We start from the raw sequence: 18,307 nt of genomic DNA on the forward strand, positions 1-18,307 counted from the left end.
GAGTGGCCAATAAGCACAAAAGGAGATAACTCAACATCACTAGTCCACAGGGAAATGCAAATCAAAACCACAGTGAGGCACTGCTTCACACCCACTAAATAAAAATAGTGGATGGCCAAATGAGAAAGGCAGACAATACAAGTGTTGGGAGGATGTGGAGACATTGGAACCCTCATATACTGCTGGTGGAAATATAAAATGTTGCAACTGCTTTGGAAAACAGTTTGGCAGTTACTCAAAAATTAAACAGAGTTATCATATGACCCAGCAGTTCTACTCCTAGATACACAGGCATACCTTGGAGATATTGCAGGTTTGGTTCTAAACCACCACAATAAAGTGAATATTGTAATAAAGCAAGTTGCACAGAATTTTTGGTTGGCTAGTTTGTATAAAAGTTATATTTACACTATACTGTAGTCTATTAAGTGTGCCATAGCATTATGTCTGAAAAAAACAATGTACAGACCTTAATTTAAAAATACTTTGTTACTAAAAAGTACTAACAATCATCTGAGCCTTCAGCAAGTTGCAGTCTTTTTGCTGGTGGAGGGTCCTGATTGATGTTGATGTCTGCTGACTGGTCAGAGTGGTGGTCGCTGAAGGTTGTAGCAGCTGTAGCAACTTCTTAAAATAAGACAAGGTTGCAGTTTATGGCATTGAGTAACTCTTCCTTTCAGGAAAGATTTCTTTGTAGCATGCAATGCTGTTTGATGGCATTTTACCCACAGGAACTTTTTTCAAAATTGAAGTTAGTCTCTCAAACCTTGTTGCTGCTTTATCAACTAAGCTTATATAATATTCTAAATCCTTTGTTGTTATTTCAGTAATGTTCATAGCATCTTCACCAGGGGTAGATTCCATCTTAAGAAACCACTTCTTTTGCTCATTCCTAAGAAGCAGCTCCTCATCTCTTAAAGTTTTATCATGAGATTGCAGAAATTCAGTCACATGTTGAGGCTCTACTATTAAATCTAGTTCTCTTGCTATCTCTACCACATCTGGAGTGACTTCCTCCACTGAAGTCCTGGAACCCCTCAAAGTCATCCATGAGGGTTGGAATCAACTTTTTATAAATGCCTGTTAATGTTAATATTTTTACCTCTTCCCATGAATCAAAAATGTTCTTGGCTGGGCGTGGTGGCTCACGCCTGTAATCCTAGCACTCTGGGAAGCTGAGGCGGGCGGATTGTTTGAGGTCAGGAGTTCAAGACCAGCCTGAGCAAGAGCGAGACCCTGTCTCTACCAAAAAAATAGAAAGAAATTAGCTGGAGAACTAAAACTATATATAGAAAAAATCAGCCGGGCATGGTGGCACATGCCTGTAGACCCAGCTACTCGGGAGGCTGAGGCAGTAGGATCGCTTGAGCCCAGGAGTTTGAGGTTGCTGTGAGCTAGGCTGACGCCATGGCACTCTAGCCCGGGCAACACAGTGAGACTCTGTCTCAATAAATAAATAAATAATAAAAAATAAATGTTCTTAATGGCATCTAGAATGATGAATCCTTTCCAGAAGGTGTTCAATGTACTTTAACCAGATCAATCAGAGAAATCACCATGTGTGGCAGCTATAGCCTTGCAAAACATATTTCTTAAATAATAAGACTTAAAAATCGAAATTACTCCTTCCTTGATCCATGAGTTGCAGAATGGATGTTGTGTTAGCAAGCTTGTATTAGCAGACATGAAAACAACATTTATCTTCATGTATATCTCCATCAGAGCTGTTGGATGACCTGCATTGTCAATGGGCAATAATATTTTGAAAGGAATCTTTTTTTTCCTGAGCAGTAGGTCTTAATAGAAGGCTTAAGGTATTCAGCAAACCATGCTGTAAGCAGATGTGCTGTCATCCAGTCTTTGTTATTCCATCTACAGAGCATAAGCAGAGAAGATTTAACATAATTCTTAAAGGCCCTAGGATTTTCAGAATGATAAATGAACATTGGTTCCCACTTGAAGTCACCAGCTGCATTAGCCCCGAACAGGAGAGTCAGCCTGTCCTTTGAAGCTTTGAAGCCAGGCATTGACTTCTCCTCTCTAGCTATAAAATCCTAGATGGCATCTTCATCCAATAGAAGGCTGTTTTCATCTACATTGAAAATATGTTGTTCAGTATAACCAACTTCATCTATTATCTTAGATCTTCTGGATAATTTGCTGTAGCTTCTACATCACCATTTTCTGCTTCACCTTGCATTTTTATATTGTGGAGGCTGCTTCTTTCCTTAAGCTTTGTGAACTAACTTCTGCAGGTTTCAAACTTTTGTTCTACAGCTTCCTAACCTTTCTCAGCCTTCATAGAATTGAAGAGAGTTAGGGCTTTGCTCTAGATTAGGCTTTGGCTTAAGGAAATATCATAGCTGGTTTGCTCTTCTATGCAGACCATTAAAACTTTCTCCATATCAGCCATAAAACTATTTTTGCTTTTTGTCATTCAGGTGTTCACTGGAGTAGCACTTTACATTTCCTTCAAGAACTTTTCCCTTGCATTCCCAACTTGGCTAACTGGTACAAGAGGCCTAGCTTTCATCCTGTCATGGGTTTTGACATGTCTTCCTCATTGAGCTTAATCATTTATAGCTTTTGATTTAACATGAGAGATGTACAACTCTTCCATTCACTTCAACACTCAGAGGCTACTGTAGTATTATTAATTGGCCTAATTTCAATATTGTTGTGTCTCAAGGAATGGGGAGGCCCACGAAGAGGGAGAGGGACCAGGGAGTGGGAACAGCTGATTGGTGAAGCAGTAAGAACACGCACATTTATCTATTACGTTCACATTCTTACATGAGTGCAGTTCTTAAGAGTCCCAAAACACGTACAGTAGTAATATCAAAGATCACTGATCATAGATCACTATAACTGTGAGAAGAAAAAAAACACTAACAGAATTTTTTCTGTTCTCTCACTCAACAACCATCAACACGGAAAACTTCTGTGACCAAATATGGTCGAGGGGGTCTCCCCCCAACTCAGCGATTAATCAGTTCTATAGTAGACATCTGTGAGTGTTCTCCAATTCAGCCCTGACACTGTCTGTGTGAACATGGCATCAGATCCTACACGTTGAGGTCTCAGTCTCTCAAGACTCCCTCCTTCCTCCCTTAGACACCAAGTTGCAAGTCTAGGCCTCCAGAACTTCTAACTCACCAACTTCAATTTGGGGTTCTGTAACTCCTCTTTGGATTTGATTAATTAGCTAGAGCAGCTCACATAACTCAGGGAAACACATTTACTGGTTTATTATAAAGGATATTATGAAGGGTACAGTTAAGAGATGCATAGAGCAAGATGTGGGGGAAGTGACCCAGAGCTTCCATGCCCTCCTTGGGCACGCTGCTGTCTAGGAACCTCCATGTGTTCAGCTATCCAGAAGTTCCCCAAATTCTTGGGGTTTCAGTGGAGACTTCATTGGATAGACATGATTGAAGGATGGACAACTGTGTTGAAATGTGATTGGACAAAAAGGGTATGATCTAAACTCAGTAAGGCCTGTCTGTTTCGGATTCCTCTTGGCCTTTCCATGTAGCATTCCTTCCTTCAGGGTATGGGGCTGGACCCTCTCTGGAATGAGGATCTTATAACGCACAATCAGATTAGAGTCTTGCCTTGGGCAGGTGAAAGGAAGTCAGGAGAAGATCAGAGAGAGCACTTCTGCTTGTTGTAACAAGGGTTATGGGAGTTATAAGCCAGGAACTATGGATGAAAATCAGTGTATGTATCATAAAGAAAACAGATGTAGTAATAATGAAAAAGTTTGGAATATTGTGAGAATTGCCAAAATGTGATGCAGAGACATGAAATGAACACATGATGTTGGAAAAATAGAACCAATAGACTGCTCGAGGCAGGGTTGCCAAAAACCTCCAATTTGTAAAACAAACATTGTATCTGTGAAGCTCAATAAAGCAAAGTGCAATAAAACGAAGTATGCTTGTATACTCAAAAGAATTGAAACATGTTTCTACAAAAACTTATACGTGCTCAATAGCAGCATTTTTCATAATAGCTAATAAGTGGAAACAACTCAATATACAACTGATGCATGGATAAACAAAACGTGATATATCCATAAAATGGAATATTATTTGGGCATAAAAAGAAGTGAAATACTGATAAATGCTACGATATGAATAAACCTTGAAAATATGCTAAATGCCAGACACAAAAGACCACATATTGTATGATTCCGTTTATATGAAATGTCTAGCATATTAACTACCATGTGAGTTGTATTTAACTCACACTGGTTTTGTGCCCAGGGCATCATGAAACATATGTAACTCACACGTCTCTTTACCGTGAGCCGTGTGAACTATTTTTTAAGTCGCATATAACTCACGCACAGAAAACAGTAAAAGATAACAAATTTTTCATTAAATTAGAATCATTTTGTTTTCAAAGTTTTTATTCTATTTTCATAATAAACACTGTGGCCTCAAGGGAAAAAAAATTTTTTTTCTAGTGTGGCAGTCAGTGTGCTAGAGTGGGCATATCCATAAAGACAGAAAGTAGATTGGTGGTTGCCAGGAGCTGAGTGGAGGGATTAGTGGGAAGTGACTGCTGATGGGTATGGGGTTTCTTTTTGGTGTGATAAAAATGCCCTGGAATTAGATCGTGATGGTTGTTGCACAGCTTTGTGAATATACACCACTGAATCATGTACTTTAAAAAGTTGAATATTATGGTATGTGAATTATATTTTAATATAAAAGGTAAAAATGTAAAAATTTAATGTAGTCAAGAGTGTCAGATGCCATAAACATGTCAAATAAGCTTTGAAAGGTATCATTTGACTTGGCAATTTGATTATTGATCATATTATTGACCATTTTTATAACTGATGAGTGAACTTGGCAATTGATCATTCACTGGTAGCCTTGGCGAGAATGCAATCAGTGGGAAGATGGGAAATCAATGGAAAGATTGACTACATGGTATTGAGGGAGGAGTGGTAAAGAGTATGAATATAGACTTTTCTCAAGAAGCTTGAGAATAAAGTAAAAGCAAGAGAAAGGACTGTTGCTGCATAGAAATATAAAATTGAGATTTTTATAAAAGTGAGATATTATTTTGTTTATTAAACATGATAAGAATCTTTAGCATGTTGTGAGAAAGAACCAGGAGAGAGAAGATGGGTGTAAGTGTAGAAAAGAGAGAATAATTGTTGAAGGAAGGTGCTTGAGAGGTTGAAGGACTGAAATAAAAAATATAGATGGAGAGATTAGGTTTAAACAGAATAAATGATACATCCCTTGAGAATGGTTGGAAGGAATTAGAAAATTGTAGATATAGAAAAATTTGTAGAATTCAGCTGAAGAAATTAATGTCATTTCTATAGGACTTTATTTTCTCTGAAGTAGGAGGAAAAGTTATTAGCCAAGAATGAAGGCAGTAAGATGGAATAGAAACTTGAGACAGGTGATAAAGGGTTGGAATAGATGCTGGGGGGACTGGAGAGTAAATTGTCAATAATATGTAAAAATAATAAGTCCCATTGTTAAGTGTGTAGGTACTTTACCTAGGTGATATTTGTCTTCACAATAGAAAATTAAGGCTCAAGGTAATTAAACATCCTGTTGTCAGCTGGAAAGTGATACAGGTAGGATTAGAAATCACATGTAAGTGTAAGAAATCACATATAAGATTTCAGATTTGCAGTCAGAGTCTTTAGGTTGAAGATATTAAGTACAGGCTGTTAATATCAGTGGATATTTATCATCATAGTGAATGTTGCAACAGACTGATGTAGCTTATATCCGTGTCGCTCATATTTTGTTCTAGCATCTCACTTGCATACTCAATAAATAAAGTAGGAAGGTGGAAATAATCTATTAGATTTAAAGTATGCTTTAGGAGTCAAGAGCACATGAGTTTTAGACTTACGTAGAATTTACCTATCCTTATCTTTTAGTTACGACAGCCTCCAGTTAAGCGTTTGAGACTTCGTGGTGATTGGTCAGATACTGGACCCAGAGCAAGACCTGAGAGTGAACGAGAACGAGATGGTAACTATACTTTGGTCAGCTTTTTTTGGTATATGTCATTTAAAAATTAATATTTTAGCATGGTTCCAGTTCCTTCACTATAATAAATGATGCTATAATGAGCATCCTTGTACACATATCTTGATAATTTGTTAAAATACATTTTAGGATAAATTCTTAGAAGTGAAATGGCTGAGTCACTGGATAACTACATTTTAATTTTTATCAAATTACTCCCTTAAAAAGATGCACTAATTTACATTCCCACTGAAAGTATAAGAATGCCCCATTAACCCCCCCCAAAATTAGTTGTTATCAAACTTTTTAATTTTTGCCTATTTTATATAAAGAAAAGTGAAAACTCTTAATTTCTAACAGAGGTTTATAATAACACATAAATTTTTTTTTTCTTTCTATCAAGTGCTTTTGACACACATAAGAAACTACCTTGGGAGCTTTAAGGTAGCACACTTTAAAATAGAATTAATATGGCTGTATTTTAGTAAATGAGTCGGTAGCCAAATTCTTTTGGCTTCTGAAACCTCTTTTATCATCAAAAGCGTATTCCCCAATATACAAGTATTATCCTTGGTATTATTTTACAGTATATATTTAAATATAAAGGCAATAAAGTGTAAAATAAGTTCTGATTTCAGAAAAAATGTAGGAACAAATAATTTTCACTTTAAATTATATGATTGTGGAATAGAGTTGTCACAATTTTAATTTGACTCCATACTTTTAATTTGAAAACTCCCTTAAGAAAAACTCATTTATTTAAAGAGGAAGAGGAGTGAGAGAAGAGACAAAATACTTTCTGGTTCCAGTTGATTTCAGATATCTGGAATTTGCTTACAGTAAATGATGATGAAAAATAAATTCAGTTTAAGGAAAATTCATGCAAAAACAAAAGGCTGTTTTGTGCCTGTACTTGATGATAATGCTTTAGTGAGAGAGGAAAACTTTCTTTTAATCTATTCAATGTAGGATTCACGAGTCCTTCCTGGCTGGACATTCTTGGAAGAAAAGATAAAGGTTGGGGTAGGAGTAGAAGGTGTGGAGTTATCTAAGAATAGGCAAAGATAAAGGAGATTTGTGCCATGTTCTCAAGGAACTTTACCATACAATAAGATGGAAAGTCACTCATATAGACATTACTATAAAATGTGATGATGGCTTTAATAAATTTATGTAATTTATTTAGGCAATTTGATTTTTTTAAAGTTGTTTTCATTTTAAAGCCCATCAAATCTGTTTTTGCATTAGTGAAAGATCCTGATTTATTATTAAACTCACTGATAAGACCTGTATTGTAATAGGAGAGCAAAGTCCCAATGTGTCATTGATGCAGAGAATGTCTGATATGTTATCAAGATGGTTTGAAGAAGCAAGTGAAGTTGCGCAAAGCAATAGAGGAAGAGGAAGATCTCGACCCAGAGGTAATTTTTCATATTAATTAAAGTCATCATAAAACTGGCCAAAACTATTGAAATCATTTTTATTTGTATTATCTAAACTATACCATGGTTTACATCTGCAGTAATCACAAGGTTCCTAATTGTGTTACGTGAAGCCGTAGAGAACAAAAAGTATTGGATATAATTTGTCCTCTGGGCCGGGAGGAGGGGAACGTGCGGCCTCAAGGCCACATGTGGTCCTCTCTGCAGCCCCTTGACTGAATCCAAACTTCACAGAACAAATCCTTTTAATAAAGGGATTTGTTAAATTTGGATTCAGTCAAAAGGCCACATTCAAGGATCCAGAAAGGCCACATGTGGCCCCGAGGCCGCAGGTTCCCCACCCCAAGGTCCCTATCCCTTACCTTTTGCTTTTCTCAAAAAAAAGTAGAAGAGCCTGAGTCCTCATTTTAAGACCCTTTTAAATGTACTGTGAATGGAAATATATAAAATTCTATAGATTAAAATTTTTATATAATTGGAAAGATTGGTTGTTTTAACAAGAATATGTTGTCGATAAATTTTTACCACTCTTGATTAGCTTATTTGTTCAAATGGACCAAACCACCAGTGGGTGTTATTGTTATCCTGAAGTTACATATTTGTGTGTGCATGCACACAAGTGTTGTATGTATGTTTCCTGAGTATATCTCTTTAGAGCAGTTGGTTTTGGAAAATATTTAAAATTTGAATTTATATTAACATGTATGTTTTGAAGGTGGAGCGAGTCAGTCAGATGTTTCAACTCTTCCTACTGTCCCATCAAGTCCTGATTTGGAAGTGGGTGAGACTGCAATGGAAGTAGATGCTCCAGCTGAACAATTTCTTCAACCTTCTACATCCTCTACAATGTCGGCTCAAGCTCATTCGACATCATCTTCCACAGAAAGCCCTCATTCTACTTCTTTGCTGTCTTCTCCAGACAGTGAACAAAGGCAGTCTGTTGAGGCATCTGGACACCATACACGTCATCAGTCTGGTGAGGATGCTACTCTTTAAGAAGGCTATGGTTCCTCTGATGATTTCGAATAATGAAAACTTCTTTATAGGTTATTTTGAAGATACTAAATCACATCATCTTCTTGCTGGAATAAATAATTAAAATGACACATAACATGTAACTTAAACACAAAATTCAAGTATGCCTAACTTGCATGAATTTTAACAAATAGCTGGAATCTTCAGTTTACATTAAATAGTTCTTTTGAAAATACAGATGCCAACAGATAGTGTTTTGACATAGTTTAATGCCCCTGACTTAAAGATTATTTTACAGATCATTATAGACCAAAATATTTTTCTAGATTTATTTGATTGTATGTCTATATTAAAGTGATAGTGAAAATACCGCTCATTATTATTAGTTCCATTTTATTTATATTCTTGATTATTTTTCCCCAAATCATGCAATGCCTTTAATCCATTCTATATGGTAGATTTGATATGGTCTCTTGTCAACAACATATACAATTTACCAAAGGAATTAATGTCTCTAATATTTACATGAAAAAGAATTGTTTTACCAAATCTTTATCTTCTTGGTACTTGATGTTAGTGAAAGAAGTCAACTCCTAAATCTATTAAAATACTATTTTCTTCACAGTATTAAAACCCTCATGTTCAACTTTTTCCCCCAACTATGGAATGTACTAGAATTCATAATAGTAATTTTCAGCATACATGTCTATAATTTGCTTGGCATTTTTAACTGTATAATGTAATTATAATAACCAATAAGGTATGTATTCATATTTTTCTTTGGGTTCTTCTAACAAAGCATTTTACTTGATACAGAACCAAAAATATTATCAACTAGAGGTACAGCTGGCAGGCCTAAGCTAAAACCTATAAAAAATTCCTAACAGCTTAGCTGCCAAGCTGTCATTTTATTCTTGCTTCTCTGGAAACTGATGCCAGAACACCAAATATGGGATGTTTTAATTTAAGCACTCTTTTATCAGTATATCCCATTTTTAGTAATTCATTTTGAGTTTCTATGGGAATAAAAGCTAGAGTCAATTACATAACTGTTAACACTGTGTACATTTTAGCCATAATAACGTGCTAAAGCTGAGTTACAAAATCAGGTTTTCCATACACTAATTGACACAGCTTTTCAATTTATGTTAAAATAAAATATTTTGGAGGATTTGGGAAGCAGGGGCAGAAGTAGTTAAAAGGTTGTTTTTTAAAGCAGGTAAAATTGGTGGAAGCAAAAATTTTTAAAGTGATAGCATTTTTGGAAACACTCTTAAATATTAATACTTCGATCAATTTATAAGTTTTCAGGAAAACTTAGCAAGAAGATGCTCTGGCTTATGTTCAAGTTCCACTGAATCTTATCTAATTCCAGTTGTTCCTTAAGCATATTTGTGGGTAAAGTATTTGGAGCTTTATTTGTTTTATAGATATTTAATATTTTAATATTATATTTCAAACTGCTAAATTTCTTTCAATATTTATGTATTATATATTATAGTCATTTGAATCATTGAAATAGAAAAAATTTTTCTGTGATGATCATGTGATCATTGTTTGAACATTACTTAGCTCTTTTGCCTATAAGAAAGTAATTAAATATTTTTAACTGGGAGAGTATTGAGAGACTGTACTATGGGTCATTGGAATATTTCCATGTTACCAAAACAGTATCACTATTGAGGGGAACGATTTGGTATTACATGTAACATCTAAAGGTTGTGTCTGTAATTGTTCTGACAGTACCCCTTTCATTATTCCAGAGTCCAAATGTGTTTTTTTTTTTTTTTTTATTTTTCTCCCCAATCTCTTTTGCACTTACCATAGCCTAAGTCCAAATGGGTTTGTGAGTATTGAAACCATCCGTTGGATGAATGTAGTAGATGGGAGTGTCAGCTTGGAGCCATGATTTTTATTATTGCCTTGCATAGAGATAGAGAAAATGAAAAAGTATGCTTCTGTCTATACTTGCCTTGCTATAAATACCTTTTCATGTAAATGTTTATGCCTTTCTTTCATATCTCTCACATTTCCTCTGTCATTTTTACTGATATGGAGAAAAGGAACAATAAGAATGTGAAAACTTGCAGCCAGGCAAAACTCTGGTTGAAGCTAATTGTCTGCCTTCTCTTAGTCTACAACTGAATCACTAAAAGTGAAGAAAGTTATGCCCACAAATTTCAATGGCTGCTCAACACTGTATGCCAGAGCAGTCTCTTTTGACACTGTGGCTTTCCAACTATGCAAAATGTCTGTTTTACACCTTCATGTTTCTCAAACTTTTAACACTCCACTTCCCCCTTGTCCCACCCAGCTGCTAACATCTCATTCACAGTGAAAAGAAGAGCACTCATTTTTCTGCTATATAATCTCCAAGCTTTCCAACATCTGTACTAATCGTCTCTTACAGAAGCAGAAACACATTTTGGAAGAAATGGATCTGCTCCTATCAAAAGCTAGCCAGTGCAGTTCCTATCCCTTTTCAGCTTCTCAAGGACTTTGCTCCTGTTCCTGCATCGTTGTCTTTTCTGCTGAGTTGTTTCTTTTGACCTCAAACATGTTTTTATTATCTCCTTTCTTTAAGAATTCTCTTTTAATTATCCTACATTCCTCTTCAACTACTGCCATATTCCTGTTTCTTTTATAATCAGAATCCTGAAAAGAGTTGTTCACATGTCCTATTTCCATTTTCTTGCCATCTTCCATATATTTATTAACCAACCCCAATCTGCCTTTCAACCCCTTTTCTCCTGAAACTTGTTATCGTAGTCATCAGTGACCTCCACCAAATTTAGAGGATAATTCGGTTAATATTTTACAAGATTTTTTGACCCAGTTGCATTTAATATAGTCTATTACTCTTCTCTTTAACACTTTATTTTCTTGGCATCTGTGATAACACATTTGCCTATTTACTGTTATTATCAATTCTGGCTGGTTTTCAGTAACTGTTGTTAGTGTTTCCTGTTCTGTCTACTTCTGGATATTATAGCTGAAGCCCTTAATTCTGGCTGTCTTCTCTGCACACACTCTCTCCCTGGGTGGTCTGTGTCGGTTCCCCATAGCTTTTAACATTTCCTCTAAATTGATGACTCCGAAATGTATATCGACAATCTAATCTTATGCCCTATGTTCCAGACCCCTATGTTTAACTGCTGTTTGACACTGTATATATTTTTTTGTTATCGTGTACGTTTTAAATTTGTATGTTCAAACTGAATTCAACCTCCTACCCTTCTTGTCCCCTAATTGGTTCCATCTCTTAGTCCTTTTATGGCTTAGTAAATTATAACACCACCTGCCCATTTGCTTATTCTAATAACCATCAGTTGATTCCTCCCTTTCCCTCCAGTCCCATGCCTAATTCGTCAGCAAGTTCTGTTGGTCCTGTAGCTAAACTATATCCTATTTCTTTTCATCTCACTATCATTTTTTATCTCCTAATTGGTCTTCTTGCATCTACTCTTCTTTCCTTATAATTTAATATCCATGCAGCAGCCAGAATGAGTATTTTAAAATGTTAAAGCAGATTATATAACTTTGTTCTTTAAAACCCTTCAGAGGCTTCTAATTGCATTTATAAGTACAAAAGGAAAAAAAAAATCAAACTCCTTATTGTGGACCTCTAAGAACCTACATGGCCTGGCCCTTCCCTACCTTTCTAGCCTCATCTCATGCTACTTCCACAGTCCCTGATGAGCATTATGCTCTAGATATACTGGTTTCTTTTCGGTTCCTTTAATGTGACATATTCTCTTCTTTCTTTCTTCTCTTTCTTTATTTTGAGTCCAAGACTTTGTTCTTACTCTTCTCTGTACCCGGGAAACTCTTCCCCTGGCTTATCACATGGCCAAACCTCTTTTTCTCTGGGTCTCAGCTCAGATGCCACTCAAGAGAAGTCTTTCATAACCACCCTTGGTAGAGTCCTCTTCCTTTTTCCTCTTCCTAAAATTGTATTCTCTTTTATATAACCCTGTTTATTTCCTGAAAAGCACTCATGTAAATTTATAGTTTTTTTCATGTTTGATTTGCTTATGACTTCTTTTATGACTAAGCATCTTTTTTTCCTAATAATACTCACTCTCTAAAGATACAATTAAAAGTATCATGAGACAATTAGTTATCTTTAAACTGGTATAGGCTAGGTACGGTGTATTTACCTATGTTTTAGGCTTTAGATTATAGATTGAGCCCCACTTCATTAACTCTGGATGTTTCCAGTAGAGTCCCCAAATTTGGTAACACCTAGGAGAGATCTGAGATTAGATATTAAGTCATTTATCATTTTGGATCCATTGTTTGCCCTTGGCTGTCTAGACCACCTAAGACTAGGTAGTTAATTTTTTTACCTTCTACCAAAAATACTTTTTAAATATCATGTGGTTACATATATATAAATGAGTGAATCAGGACAAACAAAAATATGGGTAGGAAAAAAATAAATTGAAGTTGTAGTGAGGTGAATAAACAAAATGCATGACCTGAAGAATAGTATATCTAGAGGGGGCTGCACAGTTGGCTTTGGGTTTTATAGCTAAATTAGGAAGATAAATACTCTCAAGTGGAATTTTAAATCAGTTGGTAGATTTTTTTATTTTTGCTTTACCCTTTGTATTCTTGAATTTTATTTTAATTCATATGTCAGACCATTGGAAACCATATTCTATATACATAGCTCAAAACTTAAACATTTTGATTCTTGTACATGTTCTTGAACATTGAACAAAAGACTGTGCTTTTAAAAATGTAGTTATAAAATTGTGTATTTAAAAACAAGAAAGATACGACTGGTCTGAAACTATGCAGGTTAAAATGAAATTTTCCTAATCTTTATATATAAAAAGTATTTCAAAGTAACTATAAGATAATTTCTTTTTTTCTCAGTAATGCCCATCAGACATCTCTTTTAATTATTTCTTTTTTTTTTTTTTTTTTTGAGATGGAGTCTCGCTCTGTCACTGGGGCTAGAGTGCTGTGGCATCAGCCTAGCTCACAGCAACCTCAAACTCCTGGGCTCAAGTGATCCTCCTGCCTCAGCCTCCTGAGTAGCTGGGATTACAGGCGTGCGCCACCATGCCAGGCCAATTTTCCTATTTTTAGTGGAGGATAGGGTCTTGCTCTTGCTCAGACTGGTCTCGAACTCCTGACCTCACGCGATCCTCCTGCCTTGGCCTCCCAGAGTGCTTGGATTACAGGCGTGAGCCACCATGCCCAGCCTCTTTTAGTTATTTCTTAAACTAAGCATTATTTATAAATTTTTTTCATGTTAAGAAACTTCTTATATTGAACAAATATTAAATGAGGCCGTTTTTCCAGTGTGTTGTAGTTTAATTTTTTTCTTTGGTTCTATTTTAACCTATTTAAAGAATATGATTAGAGAAGGTGGTAACTTTGGATTGGGGGAGGGTATCAGTATCTACAAAATTCAGTTTTAGGGGTTCACATTGAAAAGTGAGTCACTAAAAGGATCCCTCTGTTTCCAATATAATAGACCACTCAGATCATGAGGATTTAGTTCTTGTTTTAAGCTAGTATATGATATGGCCTATGCGTGGATTCCTGCTTATTTACAAATAACTGCTCAAATTAGAAATTCATTTTGGCCTATGCAGAATCATTATACCTACATTGAGCTTTGTAGAAAAATTGCTGGGGAGTAAGAACTGTGTTGTACAGCTTATCAAAGCAAACTTTTCAAAGCCTAAAATCTAGATTACACTTTCCTTAAATGGAATCAGAGTCTAGTCAGATGAGGTGTAGGCCATTTATAGGTTAGAAACAGGTGGAGATATTAGGTTGATGTCCACTTTGAGGAAACTAAAGAAGAACAGAAACTTGGGAATGAAGGAGTGACCAGTCCCAGGACAAAGAATGAACAGGGATCACCAGGACAAGAAAGGGATGGGAAGACAGACTGAAAGCAGGCAGGTAAAGTGCCATCAAATCAGATATAAAAATGATCCAGAGTCCAGGAGAGAAGACCATATATATTATAGAGGCACGACTTGTTCTCCTATGGCAGTAGAATTAAGCCATGAGGGAGAATAGCCTGGAGTTTTTCAAAAGAAGCCAAGAATAAGATTAGTAATTTCAGGAGATGGAATAACAGTTTTCCTATAGCAGTTCCTGATACCTTGTTGAGTTTTTATTATTGTTTTTAAAATTTAACCTGAGGTATTCATTGTATTCCTTTTCAGTTTGGTTTATGTTAACAAAAGTAATTCTCTAAGCATTTATCCACATTTATAAATTGTATATGATTGTGTATGCATTCTTAAAAGGATGTAATGAGTGTATATCTTAACTGCTTTAATATTTCAAGCTACTAGCAGAACTATTTGTTTAATCTGGTATTTCTGGTTGAAATTTTAAATTCAATACTTGTCTTTTAACTGTGTGATGACTTTTCTTCCTAGAGCCTCATTTTTTTAACCTAAGGAGAAAAAAACCACCATACAAAAGTAGACAAACTCTTCTTTAAAAAGCACTGGAAATATTGAATAAATGGCTCATAAGAATATCATAACTGAATCTTGGTTTTCTAAGTTGTAGAGCATTACTGCATGCACCTGGAGCCTGTGGTTTATTTGCTATGTCACAAGTAGTTCTAGGATGGAGACTTACATAATCATAAAACATTTGGCACCTCAAAAGAGGGTTTGAAATTCCAGTGAAATTCAGTGATTTTTCTACTTTTTAAGCAACATTGACATTTATTCTCTATGTGGTAGATTTCTTTTGAAGTATAAAATGACAAAACTTATGGCTACATAATACTTTATTTTATATTGCTAAAAGCGTTACTATTATGCTCACTAGAAATCAGGCTCCTGTACATACCCAAAAAGAAGGCACTGTGCTGTTGACCGTCACCACTGGTTTGTCATTGAATATCATCATATGGTACTGGAGAATTTTCTAGGAACAATTAACAATGAGAGACCATGAACAATGAGAGACCATGATGATACTTGAATTGCTGATTAAATCTTAACTACCAATTGGCTAGCTGAATAAAATTCTTTATAAATATAAGCCATGGTATCAGGAAGTTAGTATCTGGCGTGATTGATTCCTCAAAGAGTAAAGCAAATTTTACACCCTTACAATCTATCTGTGAGAGGCTGAAAATTATTTAGTAATTTGTACAATTTGATGCTGATGTTACAGAGAAATTCTGCATGGTCCTACCACCAGATCTACAACTATTGACATTTCTACCCATATTCTCTGCCTCCTCTTTAGTTATAGTTAAGAAGGTTTTTACGCACCTATTCAAAACCAATTCCTACTCTGACCCACTGTAACTTAACTCCTTAGATCTACTCAAGGATGTTGATACTGTAGTTGCCCCACTTTTTTCCACGCATCGTCTTTCTCCCTCCCCCCAATTAAACATTCTCTATCAGAATACAAACGTGTATTATCTCCCAAACTAAGACACACAAACCTCCCTTGATTCTGCATTCCTCCCACAAAAACCGTCTGATTTCTGTTTCCCACTAACAGTAAGACTTCTACAAAGAGTATATATGATTTATGTCTCTCCTTCATTACCTTTCTTTTCTCTTGAACCTGCTGCAGGCAGGTTTTGGTGTTATTTCACTGAAATAGCAGTTGTCAAGGTCATCAGTGACTTCCATGTTAAAATTCCAGGTGTTAAATCTCAGTGTCTTTTTCAGTATATTAGCAGCATTTGACACAACTGCTTACTCCATCCTTTTTGGCCCAATTTCATCACTTAGCCGATATCATTTAGTTCTCCAACCCCACCTGTCTGACTTTTCCTTCTTACTCTTCCTAGAAGTTCTTTCTCCTCTTAAACATTGGAGTGCTCCAGGGTTCAGTTCTTAGACCTCTTCTCTGTCATCACTTACTCTCTAGAGTACTTAAAGTAACATTACCAATGACATCCAAATTTATATCTCTGAATTCTAGACTGTTACATTCAGTCCCTACTTAATTTCTCCACTTGGATGTCTATTCGTTCTTTTCTTCCCCCAAGACTACTCATTTCTCCTTCATTCTTCTCTTTTGCAATAAATGGAAACTCTGTTTTTCCTGTTACCTAGGCCAAAAACTTTGGAATCACCCTACATCCAAACTGTCAGCAAATTCTGCTGCCTTTATGTTTAAAATATATTTCACATCCTGATACTCTTGCGCCCTGAGCATTTGCACTTGTTCTTCTCTCCACCTGGAACACTCTTCCTGCAGATGCCCATGTGGTTTATTCCCTTATGTCCTTGAGGTCTTTGTTTAAGTTGCACCTTATGAGAGAGGCTTTCCTTAATGACCATATATAAAATAACAACCCTTCTCCTGCCATCTCTATCCTCTTTATTACCTTACCTTGCCAGTTTAATTCATAGCAATGATCCTTCCGTGACACAAACACATGCATACAACATTACATGTGGGTTGTGTGTGTGTATTTGCAGATGTCTATTTTTCCCTCAGAACATAAACTCCACAGGAATAGGGACTATTTTGTTCAATATTTTATTTATTCCCCAGAGTCTGTAACAATGCCTCATACATGGTAGGCACTCAGTAATTATCTCTGCAGATTTTCATGTTAGTTTTCTGCTTTTCGTCTGTGATCACTTCTTCAGGAAAAGGTCAGAAAATAATGATTATGTAAACCTTTTTGTACTTAAAAAAAGGAGAATTAAATGACAATTCTAACATAAAAGGAAACATTTTGCTGAAGAATATATCTTTCACTTTTTAAAGAGTTCTGTCATAAATTCCAAGAGTTTCCAAATTTATAACTTTTTCATCATTTTAATTGAATTTTAATTATTACTTGATTGAAATTAATGAAGTAACTTAAATTTTTATGTATAGATTAGATGAGTTAACTGATATTTTTCAATTTTGTTTCTTTCCTGTTATCACTTTGCTATAAAAAGAGATAAATGAGGAAAGAAATGTTCATTTTAAAATCTTTGGCTTATGGAGACCTTTGTTTTCATCCTGTTAATTACTTAAATATTCTTAGAGAAATATATGTGTCTGATTCATCATAGTTAAAGAGAAGTATTTGGGTGTGTAAGTGTGTATAGTTTGTCTCATAATTTAATGACCAGTAATTTTTTTATTAGTAATTTGTTTTTAGTATTCCTCTGTGAATCATATATTTTATTTATATCCTTCCTCTCTTTAATGTATAATTAAATTCTTATGATTTCTATTTTATTACTATCTTTTCACCTTTCTTTTCCTATTTGTGTCAGAATTTTTAAGGGGGCCTGAGATAGCTTTGCTCCGTAAGCGCCTGCAGCAGCTGAGGCTTAAGAGGGCTGAGCAGCAGAGGCAGCAAGAACTAGCTGCACAAACCCAGCAGCAGCCTTCCACTTCTGATCGGTCTTCTCATGAGGGCTCTTCCAAGGACCCTCAGGCTTCAGGTTATTAATGTCAAGTGTCCTTAAGCAGCTAGTAGAATTGTTTTTTAATACTACTACTGTGTAACAATTCCTCTTCCCATTCAAAAAGAGAACTAATGTGCTTGCAGCTTACCCCTCCCCCCTCGCATATGGTGGTGTTCAGTGTCACGTCACAGGGACAGATTGGCAGCAGCATTTGTCAGAGAGATGATTATAAAATAATCTATTGCTTTATTTGTAATATATTTGGAAAGGGGCAAAATATTTTTTACTTTTATAGCTGATGAACTGCTTTCTAATAATTATCTAGTAAATTTAAAGCCTGCATTGATAATTTCTATTGAAATTTCCTGTATGCTGAAATGAGTCTGTGCTGTGGCTCCTAGCTCTTCTTCTTCTTCCTCTTTGAAAGTTAACCAATATTCCTATATAAACCTTATAATGCTAGATTTTAGAATCATAGTGTCGTTTGGCCATACTAGCGTGCTGA

At 35.6% G+C, this 18,307-nt stretch overlaps 1 protein-coding gene across 6 annotated transcripts in view; it reads left to right on the plus strand.

Moving 5' to 3' along the window:
* DCAF6 (DDB1 and CUL4 associated factor 6) overlaps nt 1–18,307 on the plus strand; it is a 125,950-nt gene that overhangs the window by 47,171 nt on the left and 60,472 nt on the right. For 4 of the 6 annotated variants that reach the window (XM_045546637.1, XM_045546638.1, XM_045546639.1 and 1 more), the window contains exons 8-10: nt 5,921–6,014; nt 7,313–7,432; nt 8,169–8,429. In XM_045546637.1, coding sequence (XP_045402593.1) covers nt 5,921–6,014; nt 7,313–7,432; nt 8,169–8,429 — 475 coding nt within the window. Of the gene's footprint in view, nt 1–5,920; nt 6,015–7,312; nt 7,433–8,168; nt 8,430–17,667; nt 17,839–18,307 lie in introns of all 6 variants that reach the window. The other 2 variants (XM_045546634.1, XM_045546636.1) reach the window with 1 other exon arrangement.

The sequence above is a fragment of the Lemur catta genome, chromosome 3 (genome assembly GCF_020740605.2).
Source record: "Lemur catta isolate mLemCat1 chromosome 3, mLemCat1.pri, whole genome shotgun sequence".
NCBI classification, from domain to species: Eukaryota; Metazoa; Chordata; class Mammalia; order Primates; family Lemuridae; genus Lemur; species Lemur catta.